Source organism: Callospermophilus lateralis, chromosome 3 (genome assembly GCF_048772815.1).
Source record: "Callospermophilus lateralis isolate mCalLat2 chromosome 3, mCalLat2.hap1, whole genome shotgun sequence".
Lineage (NCBI taxonomy): Eukaryota > Metazoa > Chordata > Mammalia > Rodentia > Sciuridae > Callospermophilus > Callospermophilus lateralis.
The window spans coordinates 155,979,527-155,999,375 of NC_135307.1; the positions used below are offsets into that span (position 1 = coordinate 155,979,527).

Sequence of the window (19,849 nt, forward strand, 5' to 3'; positions counted from 1 at the left end):
AATGATGTTTGTTTAGATGTTATGTCTTTGTGCAAATGTTCAGAAAGGACTCTGAGTCACTGTTGAATTGTGTGAAATAGACACATCTTTGCAGGGGAAGATGTCCACTGTCAATAGGTCTTTGCAATATCCAGGCAATCTGGGCAGCACTGACATCTTGGAAAGAGTCAAGGTATGCCTTTGATACAGGTGACCTGCATGTACTTGCTTAACTTGGTCTTCCGGCCATGTAAGATGGGGTATTGAATATGTTAATCGAGTACATGTCTCTCAAGATGATCCCCACAGAAGTCCATCTGGCAAATAATTCTGACTTCTGCAGTTCAGTGGACAGACCCTGTACTCAATAGCCAAGATATCAAGTGCACTTCATTCATTCATTTACTCAGACACTGCACATTCAGTAAGCAGTTTCTCCAGGCAAAGTGTCATGCTGGACATTATGGGGACATAAGGATGACTAACACATGGTCCCAGCTCTCTTAACACCGATCTCACAGAGAAGGTGAAAGGTAAGGCATGTTAAAGGAGAGGAACAAAGGAAAGTGGGAATTTTAGAGTAGGAGAGATGCCTGCTAGTGCAAAGTCCCATTTTTCCTTATGGGAAGTAAGAGAAAGCTTCAAACGTAGATGGCATCTAGTCGGACCTTGTAGGATGTCAAAAACAAAGTGACAGGGACCTACCCAGGAATGGAGGGAAAGAAGTCCCTGGGATTTCTTGGTGGTTAAAGAATCTGTTTTTGCTAAACCACAATATATGATGTACAGAAGAGGAAAACAACTGGAAAAATGGCTAACAAATGGAATGCAGAGACACTCTGAAATAACAATGGTGACAATGATAAATAATGACTGAGCTTGTGCTAAGTTCCTGACCCTCCTCTAAGCACTTGACAAAGATTTGATTCATTTAATCCTTCCATAGTGAGCCCTATGAAGCAGATACCATCACTATACTTATTTTACAGGAAAAAAAAAAAAAGGCACCGAGAAGGAAAGTAACCCATGCCTTTAGTTTCAGTAGTAATGTACCTAAAAGTGGTGAGGCTGGGATTTGAACAGAGGCAGTCTGATTCCAAAACTCCACCTGCTCCCTGCCATGCTGTGTTGATGCTCCGATGATGGAGAGATAGGAGGGGGAGATCTGTGAGCAAAGTGTGATGTGGACATTGCTGTCAGAAGTTGATCTGGTGCCATGGAGCTCAATTTCAACTGGAAGAGAATAGGTAGAACCCAGGAAGGTCATCCAGATGGCCACCATCTGGACAAGGGACAGCCATGGATTGACTCAGGGTAGAAGCAATGAATGTAATATGAGAGTTCACATTTTCTCGTGCCTGTTATGTGCCCGGCACCAGACTAAGCATTAGTTATAAGGCTTTCTCTTATTTATCCTTCTGAGGTAGATACTAGCCTATCCCCATATACAGATGTAGAAAATGGTACAGTATTAAAGGTCACACAGGCAATACGTGACACAGTCAGGGCTTATATTCTTGACCTTCACACCCATCCTGTAAAATGATGTAGAATGAATAGGGCTTGTCACGTCCAAAGTCAGACACAGTGCTCTGAAGGGAATATATACTTTGGGATGAGGCAAGACCCTTGCTATTCATAGCTCAAGGACGAGGACAGGAACATGTGAGCTGAATAGAAGAAAAGCTGTGTGGGAGGGGATGACATCACACACCTGAGGAGAGTGTTGGCAGTTTTTCCCCACAGAGTGTCAGAACTGGGTAGCCACAGAATTCCCACAGCTCCCTGGATGAGAGGAATGACATCACCACCACCTCCTGACCTCCAAGTTGGTTTAGACACTGTGGAAAGCCTCAGGGGACTCTACTAAAACAACTGGCCTGAGGATTTTGCCTAAGAACCTTTGTGGCCTCTGAGGTGTTCACCATGTACTCCAAACCTGGGGAACATGAAGACGAGGAGAACACACTAAAGAAGTTGCTGGCCCGGATCTGCAGGCTGAACTCAACCTGTGGACCCAGGTGTATGTTTGTCCCTAGCTGGGGTGGCCCCACTAAATGAGATCTAGTACGTGAGGTAGTGGGTGCTGTCAGTGCTTGTCCTTAACCCTGGGCACTTATATTCCTGAGTCCTCTAACACTGCCATGACTGTCTACTGGTATGAGGACCTTGGAGCTTGCCTGGCTGCCACGACTATGGAACCAAATGGAAAGGTAAGGACCCCCAAACAGCTCTCAGCCAACAGTTGATAGGAGTGTCCCAGACTCCTGTACCCACGTTAGGATAATGAGAGATAGGTGTTCCCCACTGTCCGCTAGTTCCACAGTGAGATGAAGCTGCCCACAGTGGATGCCTGGCTTCATTGTTGGCCTTCCTTCTCTGCCTCAGTCCCCACTTCCTGGGATCACTGGCTCTGAAAAAAAGTGCCTGTTGTGGACCCTGAAAGAGTCTGCTTCCATGGGAGCCAGCCCAAGACAAAAGTCTGGCTTCAGAAGCTCATTTGGTACAAATCCTAGAAGAGTTGGAAATGAGCCTTGGGGACACTTATTTTGGAACACACTGCATATCTAGGTTCCTTGGGTACAGAAGCTTCTTTGCTATGCGGGTTTAGTTTTTGTTTGTTTGTTTGTTTGTTTTTTAACTTGAAACCCTTTTCTAGCATCTCTATTACACCAGAGACATAGGGTAGGATGGGGAGGGGGTAGAAGCCTAGCTAGAATATATAATAATGAAGACATAATAAAACAAATACAGGGAGAATCCAAGATGGCGGGCTAGAGGGAGGCTGCATTCTGTGTCACTCAGTGACTTGGGATTCAAGTAGAGGGAGTACTGTTCCTCTGTGAGCATTTAGAGGACCCCTGACAGCTGCTCCCATGTAGGAATCATGGCCACCAAGCCCACGCAGGTCTCCAGGCCTCAGCGTCAGTGCAGGACTACCAGCCACTTATCCATGTGGGAACTCTGGGTGCCCAAGCAGGACCCCAGCATCAGCACCTGAACAGGACTCCTGGCTGACCACCCATGCAGGAATCCTGGCAGCAGGTCCCATGCAGGACACCCAGCCACTGCCCATGTGCAGGAACTCTGGCTGCCACCCCTGTGTGGATCCCCATCTACCAAGGCGGGGCTCCATCTTAGGACACTGCAACCACTGCCATAGTCCCCAGACACCGTCCAGGGTCTGGAGTCAGCCACCAGCCACAACACTGCACCCCACAGAGCTGCATCTCAGAATACAATGCCCACCCCCTGCTTGCTTGGCCCCACCCAACCCGACACCCTAGCCACTTCCATCTTGAGACACCTTTGTCACCATCTTTAGTTGTGGCAACCCCCAGTTTAGAAGACCAGCTGGGGCTTAGAAAGTTGCTTAGAATATCAAGGTACATTTAATCTCCAATTCCTCCTTCTGCCTGGCAGCCGCTAACCTGGCACAGTGCTTGTGACAACGTGGCCAGTCTATAGCTCACATGACTGGTCCTGAACTGCCCAATACAAAACAGCTCTCCATGACAGATGATCTGCCCACAGAGCACAGCCCACAAGACCTCTGCAGAGAGAGGTTCCTAATTGGGAGGTAAAAAGGAAGAAAGGGAGATAGTTTAGAGACTAAATTAGAGATCAGGAATTGTGAGGTTTACAGGAAACTTAAGGAGATAAAACCAGGTGCCCACATCACAAGAGTGGGCCCCAAAGGGGATCCTTGGGGTGTAGTCTCCTATTGGAGACAGCAAGTTCTATACCCCACCTCCAGGAGCTCTGAACCCAAGACCAACCCTCCCACCCTAATAACCTTCAGCATCCTGAGGGTGGAGATACAAGCAAACAACAGACAACCCCACCTATTGGATAAGAAGGGAAGCAGGAAAGATACTGAACTTCAACAAAAGCAATCCTTGTTTCTTGCTTCAAGATTATTATTTTTCTCTCTCTCTGTTCTCCCATCCTCATATCCCCAATATTTGTGAAACCAAGAACTTTCATGAATTAGGTTACCGAGGACTGGGATGTATATATATTACAGTTGTGTTGTATATTCCTTTATCTACTATTTTTACAATTTTTATTTTTCTTAATATTTATGTTTGTTTGTTTATGGCACTCTACTGCTATTGTCTTCCCACTTACTTGTCTCCTCCAAATCACGTTCTCTCTCTTCTCCTCCTACAACCAACTTCTTTTTATTTATTTATTTATTTATTTTATTGGTTGCTCACGACAATACAATGATCTTGACATATCATACATTTGAATCAAATAGGGTATAATTTCTCATTTTTCCAAGTGTACAGGTTGCAGAATCACATTGGTTATATAGACATGTATATACATTCAGCAATACTAGTGTCTATTTTACTATATTCCTCCTTCATGCTTTCTAAGATCTAATAACTCTATATCCTCACCTCCTACCCCCTCAACATCTCATCCTACACCTCACCCCAGGTTCTTTGTCCACCATCAGAAACTGTAGACCCTTTTGCAAACCTACAGTATATAGTAATTGAACTCACCATTTCTGTATATTGTGACAAAACCACAAATGTCTTAATAGCAGCTATTTGCTTTAAGGTTGTATATTGTTTGTATTGGGAACTGTTAATATTGTTCTTCTCCTTAAAGGAGAGATACTGGAACACTGCAGAAACACTATAAGCCTATAGGATAAGAACTGTACCACCTCAGATCCACCATACTAGAAGGGAAGACACATAAATAACATGAAAAAACCAAGAGATGAAAGTGCCCCAAATAAACCAAGATAAAACATTATTAGAATCCATGGCTAACACAACAGAAGAAATGACAAAGAAGAAGTTCAGGGTGTACAGAATTAAAATGTTCTGTGAATTAAAGGATGATATAAGAGAACAAATACAGGCAACAAAAGATCATTTCAATAAAGAGCTACATAAGCAAATACAGGAAGCAAAAGATTACTTCAATAAGGAGATAGAGGATCTGAAAAAAATAAAACAAACAGAAATCCTTGAAAGGAATGAAACAATAAGCCATATTAAAAACTGAATAGAAAGCACCACCAACAGATTAGATCACTTGGAAGACAGAACCTCAGGCCATGAAGACAAAATATATAATCTTGAAAAGAATGTTGACCACACAATGAAGATGGTAAGAAACCATGAGTAGAACATTCAAGAATTATGGGATAACATAAAAAGACCAAATATAATAATTATTGGAATAGAGGAAAGCATGGAGTTATAAACCAAAGGAATGAACAATCTATTCAATGAAATAATATCAGAAAATTTTCCAAATATGAAGAATGAATTAGAAAATCAAATATAAGAGGCTTATAGGACACCAAATGTACATAATCACAACAGAGCTACACCAAGGCACATTATAATGAAAATGCCTAGCATACAGAACAAGGAGAGAATTTTAAAAGCCACAAGAGAAAGGAATCAGGTTATATACAGGGGATAATCAATTAGGATCTCTGCAGATTTCTCAACCCAGACCCTGAAAGCTTGAAGATCCTGGAACAACATATATCAAGCTCTGAAAGAAAATGGATGCCAACCAAGAATCTTATATCCAGAAAAATTAAGCTTTAGATTTGATGATGAGATAAAAACCTTGCATGAGAAATAAAAGTTAAAAGAATTTAACACTAGAAAGTCTGCACTATAGAACGTGCTTGGCAAAATATTCCATGAAGAGGAAATGAAAAACAACAATGATAATCATCAGCAAAGGGAGTTATTACACTAAGGGAAAAACCAATCAAAGGAGAAACCAAGTCAAGTTAAATACCAAAAATAAACAAAAATGACCGGGAAAACAAATCATGTCTCAATAATAACCCTGAATGTTAATGGCCTACAATCACAAATCAAAAGACACAGACTGGCAGATTGAATTAAAAAAAAAAAGACCCAACAATATGCTGCCTTCAAGAAACTCACCTCACAGGAAAAGATATCCACAGACTGAAGGTGAAAGAGAACAAACATACCACTCACATGGACTGTGGAAAAAAGCAGGGGTTTCCATCCTCATATCAAATAAAGTAGACTTTAATCCAAAGTAAATCAAAAGGGATAAAGAAGGACATTTCATACTACTCAAGGGAACCATACACCAACAAGACATAACAATTATAAATATTTATGCCCCAAATAATGGAGCATCTACATTCATAAAACTCTTCTTAAGTTAAAAAATCAAATAGACCACAACACAATAATTCTGGGTGACTTTTAACACATCTCTTTCACCACTGGATAGATCTTCCAAATAAAAGCTAAACAAAGAAACTGTAGAACTCAAAAATATAATCAATAACTTACACCTAACAGACATATATAGGATATTTCATCCATCAACAAGTGAATACACTTTCTTCTAAGCAGCACATGTATCCTTCTCTAAAATAGATCATATATTATGCCACAAAGAAACTCTTAGCATACAGAAAACAGAAATGATACTACCCTGAAGTCTATCAGATCATAATGAAATGAAATTATAAATCAATGATAAAATAAAACACTCTAACACCTGGAGACTAAATAATATGCTATTGAATGAATAATGGGTTGCAAAAGACATCAAGGAGGATATCAAAAAATTCTTAGAAGGAAATGAGAACACTGATAAAACATATCAGAATCTCTGGGAAACTATGAAGGCAGTACCAAGAGGAAAGCTCATTGTAAGAAGTTCATTTCTTAAAAGAAGAAAAAGTCAACAAATAAATGACCTAATATTACATATCAAAGCCCTAGAGAAAGAAGAACAAATCAGCACCAAAAGCAGTAGAAGACAGGAAATGATTAAATCAGAGCTGAAATTAATGAAATCAAAACAAAAGAAACAATTGAAAAAATTGACAAAACAAAAAGTTGATTCTTTGAAAAAGTAAACAACACTGATAAACCCATAGCCATGCTAATAAAGAGAAGGAGAGAGAAAACTCAAATTACTAACACCCACTCTGAAAAAGGAAATATCATGACAGACACTACAGAAATATATAAGATAATTAGAAATTATTTTGAAAATTTGTACTCCTGTAACAGAAAATATTAAAGGTATCAACAAATTTCTAGAGTCATATGATTGGCCCAAACTGAATCAGGATGATATACACAGGTTAAACATCAATTTCAAGCAATGAAACAGAAAACACCACCTGAAGCCTACCAACCAAGAAAAGCCCAGGACCAGATGGGTACACAGTTGAGTTCTACAAGAGCTTCAAGGAAGAACTAATACCAATACTCATCAAATTATATCATGAAATAGAAAAAGAAGATACACTTCCAAACTCATTCTATGAGGCCAATATCACCCTGATTCCAAAACTAGACAAAGACACACCAAAGAAAGAAAACTTCAGACCAATATCTCTAATGAATATAGATGCAAACATTCTCAATAATATTCTGGCAAATCAAATACAAAAACATATCAAAAGGACAGTACACCACAATGAAGTGGGGTTCATCCCAGGGATGCAATATACAGAAATCAATAAATGTAATTCATCACATCAATAGACTTAAAAATAAGAATCATATGATCATCTTAATAGATGAAGAAACAGCACTGGACAAAATATAGCACCCCTTCATGTTCAAAACATGTAGAAAAACTAGGGATAACAGGAACATATCTCAATATTATAAAGGCTATCTATGCTAAGCTCCAGGCTAACATCATTCTAAATGGAGAAAAATAGAAAGCATTCCCCCTAGAAACTGAAACAAGACAGGGATGCCCTCTTTCACCTCTTCTATTTAACACAGTTCTTGAAACTCTAGCGAGAGCAAATTAGACAGATGAAAGAAATTAAAGGGATATGAATAGGAAAAGAAGAACTCAAACTATTACTACTTGCTAATGATGTGATACTATACTTAGAAGATCCAAAAAATTCTACCAGAAAATTTCTAAAATAAATAGCCTCAAAAAATACTTGGGAATCAACTTATGGAAAGGGATAAAAGACCTCTACAATGAAAAATACAGAATGCTAAAGAAAGAAGTTAAAGAAGACCTTAGAAGATGGAAAGAGCTACCTTGTTCTTAGATAGGCAGAATTAATATTGTCAAAATAACCATACTACCAGAAGCACTATGAAGATTTAATGCAATTCCAACCAAAACCCCAATGGCATTCCTCATAGAAATAGAAAAAGCAATCATGAAATTCATCTGGAAAAATAAAAGACCCAGAATAACCAGAGCAATTCTTAGCAAGAAGAGTGAAGCAGGTGACGTCTCTACACCAGTCCTTAAACCATATTACAGAGCAGTAGTAACAAAAATGGCATGGTATTGCCACCAAAATAGACATGTAGACCAATGGTACAGGACAGAGGACACAGAGACAAACCCACATAAATACAGTTACCTCATTCTAGACAAAGGTGCCAAAAACATATATTGGAGAAAAGATAGCCTCTTCAACAAATGTTGCTGGGAAAACTGGAAACTCATAGGCAGAAAAATGAAATTAAGCTCCTATCTCTTACCATGAACAGAACTCAACTCAAAGTAGATCAAAGACCTAGGAATTAAACCAGAGACCCTGTGCCTAATAGAACAAAAAGTGGGTCCAAATCTTAATCATGTTGGATTAGGCCTCAACTTCCTTCAAAAGACACCTATAGTGCAAGAAATAAAATAAAAAATCTGTAAATGGGATGGATTCAAATTAAAAAGTTCCTTCTCAGCCAAAGAAACAATCAGTGAAGGTGATTAGAGAGTCTACAGAATGGGAGCAAATTTTTACTACACATCAGATTCAGTACTAATCTCTAGGATACATAAAGAACTAAAAAACTCAAAACCCCCCCAAAATAAATAACCCAATCAATAAATGGACCAAGGAACTGAAGAGACACTTCTCAGAAGATGTTATTCAATCAATCAACATATATATGAAAAAATGTTCAATATCTCTAGCAATTAGAGGAATGCAAATCAAAACTCACTCCAGTCAGAATGGCAGCTATCAAGAATATACACAATAAGTGTTGGCGAGGATGTGGGGGGAAAGGCACCCTCATACATTGCTGGTGGGACTGCAAATTGGTGCAACCAATTTGAAAAGTAGTATGGAGATTCCTTGGAAAACTTGGATTGGAACCACTATCTGACCCATCTATCCTATTCCTTGGTTTAATACCAAAGGACTTAAAAACAGCATACTTCAGGGATGCAGCCATATCAATATATATAGCAGCACAATTAACAATCACTAAATTGTGGAACCAACCTAGATGCCCTTCAGTAGATGAATGGATAATGAAAATGTGGTATATATACAAATGGAATACTACTCAGCATTAAAAGAGAATAAAATCATGGTATTTGTAGGTAAATGGATGGAGTTGAAGAATACTATGCTAAGTGAAGCAAGTAACCACCCAAAACCAAACGCTGAATGTTTTCTCTGATATGTGGATGCTGATCCATAATGGGGATAGGGGGAACATGAGAGAAACAGAGGAACTGTAACTAGGGCAAATGGGAGGGAGAGAAAAGGAGGGGGCATGGGGATAAGAAAGACAGTGGAAGGAGATGGTCATCATTACTCTAAGTACATGTATGAAGACACAAATGGTGTGACTCTACTTTGTGTACAATCAGAGATATGAAAAATTGTGCTCTATATGGGTACTATGAAGTGAAATGCATTCTGCTGTCATGTATAACAAATTGGAATAAATAAATAAATTATAAGAAAATAAGATGTATGTAGAACAAATAAAATGTTTATCATTAAAAAAAAGAAACACAGGTTTTAATACTGAGGTTTTCCAGAGAACGAAACCAGCAGGGAACTATTTTCTGACAAAGGGCAAAAGCCACTGAGCAACATGGGATCATTACTGATAAATTAGAGTATCAGATTGATTATTTTATCCAAAATTATTTGTTGAATATCTACTAAAGACTAGTTCTTTAAACTATGACATATGATGAACCCAAATAGCAGCTCCTCATTGTTGACTTAGCTTTTGAGCTTATATTTTTCAGCAGGAAAAAAATCCTGTAAATTTCAAGGTCTCTATAGATAACTATTATATGTCATCTGACCATTTTGGCAATGCCATTTCCAAGGATCAGATGAAATTTATTTACTATATAAAAATAAGATTAAATACTGGAGTGGGGAACAGGTGGACCAAGTAGTAAGTAGACCAAAAATATGAAAAAGTGTATACAGCAGGCTGTAAGTATGTGGTTCTGTATGTAAATGTTTAATATCCAAGGAATGTGCATGTTCTCTCTACTACAGGCAGAAGATGAACTAAAACAAAAAAATGATCTCTTTACCATTTGAGGCCTTCATAAAATTAAAATTGAAATGGTCTACTTCAAAGTCCATTCTCCAGTCTGCCTTTTGTCTTGCTTGCATGAACCAAAGTGATGATAGATCAATTCACACCAGACTCTTTCCTCAGATGTCTGGAAGGGGTTGGAGTCTCAGAATTCTGCCTCTCCTGCAGGTTCATGGATTGGGGGTTGGGGGTAAGAAGGTAAGAAGGGTAGATAAAGCCTGGCGAGCCAGTGATCCAGAAGCAGAACTTGATACCAAGATTCAAGTGCAAGTTATTGAGGGGCCAAGTTATTCAGGGACCAAAAGGCAGTTAATCAGTGTGTGTTGCTAAGAAAGTTCCTGGGATCGTCACTACATCTTACTTCTGCAAGGGGACTGTGGAAGACCAGGTAGCTCAAGAGCTTCAGTTGGTGTAAGCAAAGCACAAGGGGACTGAGCTATTTATCCATCACCAAATTCCTCTCCATCTAAGGGCTTTTCCTGACATTTAGAGGCTATATGCTTACTGGAAGAATGGAATTTGGGGACCCAGAAAATCCCATATTTGCAGGGGGGTACTAGAAGTTGAAAGTTGGGGAGGCACATACAATCAGCAAGTACTAAGTGAGTACAGATGGAGAGTATGATCTTTTCAGTGTCAGACACTCTGCCAGGGGCTTCACACCTCTGCTTTCAGGTATCCCACAAAGCAACCTGAAAGGTGGGTACTGTATTGGTCTCCAACGACAGATGAGGAAACAGGCTTAGCAAAGCAAAACAACTTGCCCATGGCTACAAGCTAATAAGTAGAAAATCCAGAACTGAAACTCAGGTGGATTTAATTGAAAATGTGTGCTTTAAACCATTATGCTTTCTATCCAGCTTTACATCAACCCACCACCAAGCTGCCTGTGGGGAGCAGAAGGGACCTACTTAAGATCTATCAAAACATAATAACTTACTGTCTTTGTGCTAATCCTCTCTGGACACCACTTTTAGCCTTGTGTTGACACTGACAAATTAAGGACATGCTCAGCACTTTTCCAAGAGTAAACAGCAAATTCCACAAGCTGTTCTAATCATTTTTCTCTTCCAGGGTGAAATCCCTTAACTAAACACGTCTGCCCAGAGAGTGAATTGTTGCTGGGTTCTTTCTAACTAGATTCTAACTAGACCATTCAGGTCCCTTAAATTTCAAAAAACTCCCTTGGTTAAATTTAGTCCTAAGTATTTGATCGAATGGATTATTCTCTTAATTTCATTTTCAGATGGTTCATAGTTTCTGTGTAAAATGTTGCTGTTTTTTTTTGCAGGTTGATTATTGTAACCTGCAACTCTATTGAATTCATTTATAGTTCTAAATTATTTTTTTAAGTAGAGTTTTTAATATATAAGATCATGCCATCAGCAGATAGTTTTACTTCTTCCTTTCTTGGTTTATAGTTAATAATGATGCAGTATGGATCTAAAATTTTGCTGGGAGTGGATTTTGTTTTGCAGTGTTGGGGATTGAACGGGATTGAACCCAGGGCCTTGAGCATGCTAGTCAAGGGCTCTTGCTGAGCTATACCCAGCTATCCCCAAAAAATGGAACTTAAATGTTCTCCACACACAGAAATTATGTGTATGTGAGGTGACAGATATGTTGGTCAGCTTGATTTGTTTATTCCACAATGTATACATGTATCAGAACATCACACTGTATGCCATAAATGCATACAATTATTATTCATTAATTAAAAATCCCAGCAGCAGGCAGCACCCTGCTTTAAACCTTGGACTTGATGGAAATGCCGGTTGCAGAGAAGCCTTCATGGTACCCTGTCCTATTGCTCACAAGGATGGCAGCTACATTTGAATGGATCTGGCTCTGGTCCCATGACAAGAGGTGCTTGGAAGCACAGGTAAGCTGCCTTTTGTAGGCTGTGGGGGGTAGGGTGAAGATGAGGACCAGAAAACTTAACATTTATTGGGCACCTACTACATGCTCCACTTTACAGATAGGTAAACTAAGGTCAGAAGATATTCTGGAATTTGTTCCAAAGCACTGAGCTTGTTGCAATATACAAGTTTTCTTAAGTGTCCTTTCTCTTTCCCCAGCATGTTATACCCTATCCTTGTTTCTAGTGGCCTGGCACTGCCTTCTATGCATCCTGCTTGTTGGAATGGCCAAGTGTAGGTCATTTATTTAGAGGACTAAGTAAAGGAGCAGAAACTTTGCTGGCAATTTTTCTTACTGGCCATCTCTGGTTGTTGATTTCCAGTGGACACCATAATTTAAATGAGGCAAGGTGCTGGATTAGCATTCATCCTTAGCGCTCTCTCTCTCTCTCTCTCTCTCTCTCTCTCTCTGTGTGTGTGTGTGTGTGTGTGTGTGTGTGTGTGTGTGTGTTGCTGGAGATCAAACCCAGGGTCTTGTGTGTGTTAGACAAGTGCTCTACCACTAAGCTACCTCCCTAAGTCCCATCCCCAGGCCATCTAAGAAGAGTAACCCCTAACTGCATGTGGCTATAAAAACTTATACTAATTAAAACAAAATAAAACAAAAACCCAGTTCCTCAGTCATACTAGCCACTTCAAAGGGTCAACAGCCATCTCTGGTCAGTGACTACTGTATTAGAAAGCACAGATATAGAACAATTCCATCTTCACAAAAGGTTCTGTTGGACAGTGATAATCTGTGAAAGGGGAAATCTGAGTCCCAATGTCCAAAGACTAAAGTAGCCTTGGCAAGACAAGAATAGCCCCCGGGGATGAGGTGAGATGTGGTTTTTGATATAGGAAGTGCCTGCAGAGGCTGAAGCTGGGGACAGGTCTTCTCCACCTCCTGTTGGAATCCTGGCCTTTCTGCCCCTAGAACTAGCTACTACATTTTCTGGCTCTTCACAAAAGCCGTCTGGGCCCAGGGGATCCCCTCTAGTGAAACCATATCCACCAGATATTAAAATTAAATAGGAGAAATAACTGCAAAGGTCATCTGATTGTTGAGGTCCCCTCCAAAGGAAAGCTCCCCATCTCTACCACCGGGACCGAAAGGGGAAACATTAGTTTGAGTAAAGAAGCCCCTCTAGTCGCCTGGGATATGGGTTCACCCCGCCTCCAGCGTCTTCAAAAACACATCCCAGTTAGTCTCCATTTTTGCTGTGGGTGGGAAATGTTGGACTGTGGAGCTGAGACTCTCCCTTTCAGAGCTGCTCCACCCTTCAGGCTCTGCTGAGGGAACTGTGTGATTCAGTCTTCTTGACAAGTGAAGACCTGAGTCAGGGGAGGCCAACTCATGTGGGCAGGTGACCAAGGCCAGGCAAACATGAATATGAGCTGGGCCAGGGTAGACTTCTGTGAAAGAGGAAAGAGAACAATGCACGTAGGCAGTGAGCATGCAGGGCAGGTGTACGGAAGACTGCACCAGGGACAGCCATGGCCAGAACAGGAGCAGAACCACTGTGCTTCTTCAGAGAGAACAAAGATGGTGCACAGAAGGGAGGCAGGCCGGCTAAGGCTCCTGTTAAGTAAGATTGAAGGACTAGGGAACAGATCTGTAAACCAGAGGGAGGATACTACTTAAATAGCCTCCCCCATTCCTTCATTCCGGGATCACATTCCATTGCTTTTATCCCAGGGGCTTCCTCCAGTGCCAAAAGGTTTTCTCTGCAGTTCTGGGAAGCAGGAAGGTCATAATGGAATCCCAAGACAGAAATCAGTTAATTCTTAAACTTAAAAGCTAATTTGAGAATAAGAGAGAGAATTTAGATGTAAGAACATAAAATGAGTTTCCCCAATTCCCAGACCAGATAAACTCCTTGGGAGGGGGAACAAGAAAGAACCATGGGTAGGCGTTGTGGGGAGCCAAGGGAGACCACCAACTTGGGATCAACTCCTGGACATCATGACATGGGGTGGGCTAAAAGGTCTCAGTGGTCTTCCTTACCATTTTTGGAGGAAAATGGCCAAATTCCTGGCTTTGTGCCCAGTATAGGAATCTTGCCTGAACTTCCAGAAGGTTCCACCTTATATGGAGCCTACCTCCTTTATTACATGAAAGCCCCTATTGGGCATTGGACACTGGAGTGGGTGAAGCTGGAGATGTGGAGAGGGGTTCTTTAACACTGAACGTGTTAAGAATGTGTTAAGGCAGAGGGCCAGACAGCAACTACTCAAACAGCTCAGTGGAAGAAAAATTCTGTTCTGCATAAAATCCCAAGTATCCTGTGAGATTTTTTTGGAGCACAGCTAAGCTTTAGAACATAAAGATGCACACAGAACATTCTCACTGATATTTCTTTTCTTTTTCTTTTTCTTTTCTTGGTGGTGCTAAGGATCAAACCCAGGGCCACGCATACAGTAGGCAAGTGCTCTACCACTCAGTGGCACCCCAAGCCCTCTCATTCATATTTCTTTCCTGGGCACATCCCTTAACATGTATGCATTGCTGCACTAGTTAGCATCCTGTCTCTTAAATAGACTCATTTAACAAGACTTTGTCTAATAAAGTCTAGAAAATCATCTTCAGGTGTGTGATACTTTATACCTCTGTACACACAAGTGCATAGAAATACCTGCCTGCCAGAATAGAGGACTTACATTAAAAGGGGTAGGGGGAAGGCTCAGACTCAGGAAGAACATTTTTAAAAGTCGATAAGGTGCATAGAAAATATTTATCCCTGCTGTGGAGTTTGATCTATTAAAGATAGAAAACTGTTCATATTTAACTTGAGAAAGAATTTCAAACATTAATTATCTAAAGCAGCTTTTACTAGAAGGGAAAATGTGTAGCTTGGCCGATAACTTCAAAGATCTAGCTATCATCTATGATATGAAGGATAATTATAAAAATTTTGCAAGACATTTATAAAATAAAACATAGTTTTAAATAAAAATTATTCAGAGCCTTCTTCCTCTGTTTGGGGAAGGCTCAATGAGTTTATGAAGGGGGCAAATTTCCTTTCAGACAGGAAGGAAGTCCTACTTTTAATGTCTCAATGTTATGAAAGATGGGATATAAAGCAAATGCTAGGACAAGTGTGTTTTCTTAGGGATATTCGTTGTTGATAAAATTGTAAAGATCATGGATTTCCCCACTTGTGAGTGATCCATATGTCCATAAATGAAGAACAGTTGGAAGGAAGAAACCTTTTTTCTTTTTTTTTTAAGTGCAATCTCAGGGCTTAGGGATTCTTAAATCCACGAAAGCAGAAAGATTCAAGAGGAAATTAAAGCTATAGTGTTCGGCAAGTTGAGCTGTTCTGAGTTTCATAAATCAGACACAAAGAGAGAATTATTTACATGGAAGGAAAAATGGAAGTGAACTCGCACATTTGTGATTTAAAAGATGGTTCTGCGGTCCTTCAGAACCATCCGGTCTCTAATGAAGTTAAAGGACATAGGCCTTACTCGAAAAGCAAACTCTTGGGCCCAAACAGAATGGGGAGTTTGAGTTTCTGTGCAAGTGCTAACTTTGGTCAGGTTTTATAGGAGAATTGGAAAGCATCTAGCACTCTCTTGAGCCCAGTGATTTCAGCCAGTTAATCCCATGAAAAGACAGCCCAGTGGCTCTTCTCTGGGGCAGCCTGGGATAATAGGAGAAGCCTGCGGGAAACATCTAGCAGAAGGTCATCTCTCTCAAACCTGGATGAAGTGACTTGCTCTACATCCTAGAGAGTACCGGATGTTGTTGATCCCCTATATTCATTTCTCGAAGGACCCTCATCAGACCTGGATATTCCTCAGGGTACTAAGCATCTGGAAACCCCTATCCAAATTGTCCAGTCTTTTCTATGGCTTTTTGCAACTGACAGGGAGGAAGACCACTCCGGTCACCTCTGTATATAGCTGACCTTATCCAATCCTATCCTGAGGCAAGAGGGTATGGCCGAGAACTGGTCAGATCAGGAATCTGCTTCCTACCACTTCCAATGCAGCAGCTAATTCACCTCATGGTGTTTCACATGTGAGGTTCCACCATTCTCCACCCTCTTGCTTTCTCGTCCACCATCCACATCCTTGGTTTCTGCTCCCTCTAGGCCCCCTGAAGTCTCAAATCTCTATATCCTCAAAAACAGAATTCCCATTCTCCCTTCTGCCTGGAATCCTCTCTCTTCAGTGTTCTTTGGAATCTGCCTGCTCACCCTTTAAGAATAGTGAGCAGGAAGATCCTGGGTACCTTCTGTAAGCTCCTGCAGTATAGACCATGGCCAGCACTTGGTGCATGGTAGGTCCTGACCATAAGGGGTTTTCTTCAGAAGACACTGGATTCCTAAAGGGTGAGGCTGGGCGGCTGTCTTAGCTATTTAAAAGGGCTCATCCCAGCACTACCATACTGCAGGGGATCAGGAAGCGCTTTGTAGATGTGCACGTTCAGGAAGTCTGTATTTAGCTTCTGGGAGTTTTGACTCATGCATTCATCTGTTTCCTGCTGGCCACTGAAATGCCAACTGTTTGCCCTTGCAGCAATCCTTGTTAACTCCAATGATATTCATGTAACAATTCCTGAGCATCCTAAATAACCAAGGTAGATGAAAGGAATAAAAAGAATCATTCATTCCTGCGACAAACAAATAGTAACTGTAACTTTTGTTGTTCATTGTGACAAATACAGTATAAAGGGGCTTCTCTTGTGAGGCTTACGTCTAGGGTTGGGTGGAGTGAATATCCCCCTAAAGTGGGCTGGATAATATTAGAGGTGGTCCATCATCTTGGGGATGCATCAGTAGGTCCACATTAACATTTACCTCTGTCATGTAGAAGAGGAACCCTCTTCTCTGCCCTGCACCTCATACATGTATGTGGAACCCCAGGCAGCAAGTTCGAAGTTGCTTCACTTGGGTCTCTTGCCTTAAAATGGTGGATCTTGGGAGGAGACCTTCAAAGACCTTGGCAACAAGCTCAGGTTGTCTGGGTAGAGAATTCTAGGGTTTTGTGCACTTGGAATGGGGTTTTGAAGGAATAGGCACCAACACTGGCCCAGAGAGTCCTTGAACTGTGGATGCTAAAGTGCAGGGACTGGCATGGGGGCTAATAACATTATTAAATATCAAGGATGACAAAGTCCTTTGTAGGCTGATGTCCACTCTTGTAAGGATGCATCTAAGGGCATCTAATATTACCCACCATTGCACATTTCTGCTTTCATGCCAGTCTAGAAATGCACTCCCCCAGAAGACAATAGAGGCCTTACTGGGTATCCTGGGCTCATGAAGAGCAAAGGAAAAATTTACCCTTGACCTTTAGTTGGGGAGGTGGAGGTGGAGAAAGGGCACTGCCAGCTGCAGGCAACAGCCCCACTTCGGGCTGAGAATGGAAATCTCATGTCTCAGATGTTGAGGTGGCAGGGTGCTAATGGCTACTGGAAAATTCTGATCCTACTTAGCGCCTGGGCCTTCTCAGGCTCATGACAGGAGAGCCTCTGTGGTGCCAAAGCTGGCATCTGTATTAATTGCTTGATGCACAAGACTCTCTGGAAGGGCAGGGAGGGCTGGGAGGGCTCCAAAGTTCTTATTCATTTGGTATTTTTAGAGGACAAACTTGTTAAAAGGAGACATGCCTTCCTCCCTGCTCTAGGTGCAATGGGGGTGGGGAAAGAGTTGAAGTGTTTATTGCTTCCATCAGGAAAGGAATTAGGTTCAGGGTGGCTCATGGATCCAGACCTCTCTTGTCAGAAGTCACACACAAAGCAGAAGTAGAAGTGGGCTTCAAACCCATGTCTAACCTGACTCCAGAGCTCAGGGTATGCCTCCCAAACATCTCCCCATGTGTATTGAAAACTAAGTTCTCTGTCCTCTCCTTTGGGTCATGGTTGTCTGGGAGTGCAATGAGTATGACAGAAATGATGCCACGTCAAATTTGACTTCCAAAGTCAAATCACAAAAGGCCACAAAGTAACCTCTTCTCTCTGAGCTGCCAGCTGACATATGGAAGTCTGACTCCCAGAGCCTGCCATGCTGGAGAAGTCACATGAAGGAGTTGTGGTTCATGGTCCCAGATGAGCCAGTCCTTTAGCCAGTCCTAGACTAGGCACCAGGCATGGCAGCGGAGAAGCCCTCTTGGAAGGGAATCCTCCAGAACCAGTGGCTCCAGCCCCATCCAAGGCCCCAGATTACACTGAGCAGCGTTCTCTTCATGCCCTTTCAGAATGACTGACACAAAGAACTCATGAGCAAAACAAAATAGTGACTGGATGTGTCACTAAATTGAGGGAATTTATTTCATAGCAGGAATAACCAGAATGGAATTAAGAGCATTGCAAGAGAGACTGAACACCATAGAAATGGAAAACAACCATGTGTCTAGACCAGACTTTGGTTGGAGCTTTCTGGTTCTGCAGCCACTCCTTAGACAAATCTTCACATGCATGTGCGTGCGTGTGTGTGTGTGTGCGCGCACACACACACACACACACACACACACACACACATCCTGCCCAAACTCTCCAAATGAGGACAAGGTAATGAAAGCCCTTAGATCCAGTAGGTCTGTTGAGAAAGATGCTGAAATAATGATAAACATACAAGTCCAGAAGGGAAAAACAAGTTATTTTTGATCACCTACTATTTTCCAGATGATGTTCTAGTTATAATCATGTTTAATTCATGAATTTAGCAAATTTTTTATCCCCACTATGTGTCAACAATGGGTGTGGGAATGAGACCAAGTACAAAACAAAGTCTCTCTTCTCATAGTGCTTATATGTGAGATCAACAGACAAAAAGCAAATAACTATCTAATGGCAGGTCACATGGAGAAAAATAAGGCATGGTAAGCAGAAATACTGAGGTACATTAGACAGGCTGATTAGGAAAGGGCTCCTCAGGAGGATGGTGTGTGAGCAGAGGGAGAATCAAGCTAACACGGGAGAGCAAGTCTGTTTGACTTCAGAGTCCACACTTGGGCACTAACCTGAAGGAATAAATACAGACAGGTGTCTTTCAGCACATAAACCTGTGATCTTTGAAAGATGTTGCACTTAGACATGGCTCAGTACAGGACTCCGAGGCCTCCCACCAGGAGGGAGGGAGGCTCCTGTACAGGCACCTCAGCTGCCCACCTACCTCCTGTCCTCCGAAACCTCAGGAAGAGGCACAAAGTGGGTACTTACACAGAGCACATGGAGGACCACCGCTCCTTGTCTTCTGTCCTCATTAGTGAAGATGTCATTGGGGAATTCATGCAGGGCTAAAGAAGAGAGAGGAAAAACCAGCTCAGTACAGATGCCGACATTTTCAGTGCTGGAGGGTTGGAACATTGTTACCAACTCTGGTTTTAGAGTCCTAGTGTTAATCTGGGGTTCATCAACTTGAATGAGAAAAAACCTTGTATCTTTAAGTTTACAGAACTTTATAGAGTTTAGTGTTTTCTTCAAATAAGAAGGAGAGTAACAAACCACAGTAGCATTAGAAAAACCTGAGGCCTGAATCCTAATAGAAATTTTCATATTACCATTGTTCCTTGGTATTCATGTAGGACCTCAGGGGGATAACAAAATCTGTGCATCCTTAAGTCCTTTATATAAAATGGCATAGTATTTGCCTAGAACCTGCACACATTCTCTCATATACTAAATCATACCTA

At 41.3% G+C, this 19,849-nt stretch overlaps 1 protein-coding gene across 1 annotated transcript in view; it reads right to left on the reverse strand.

Moving 5' to 3' along the window:
- Slc24a3 (solute carrier family 24 member 3) overlaps positions 1-19,849 on the reverse strand; it is a 518,418-nt gene that overhangs the window by 198,038 nt on the left and 300,531 nt on the right. The window contains exon 3 of the mRNA XM_076851476.2: positions 19,377-19,453. Within this exon, the coding sequence (XP_076707591.1) occupies positions 19,377-19,453 (77 nt within the window). The remainder of the gene's footprint in view (positions 1-19,376; positions 19,454-19,849) is intronic.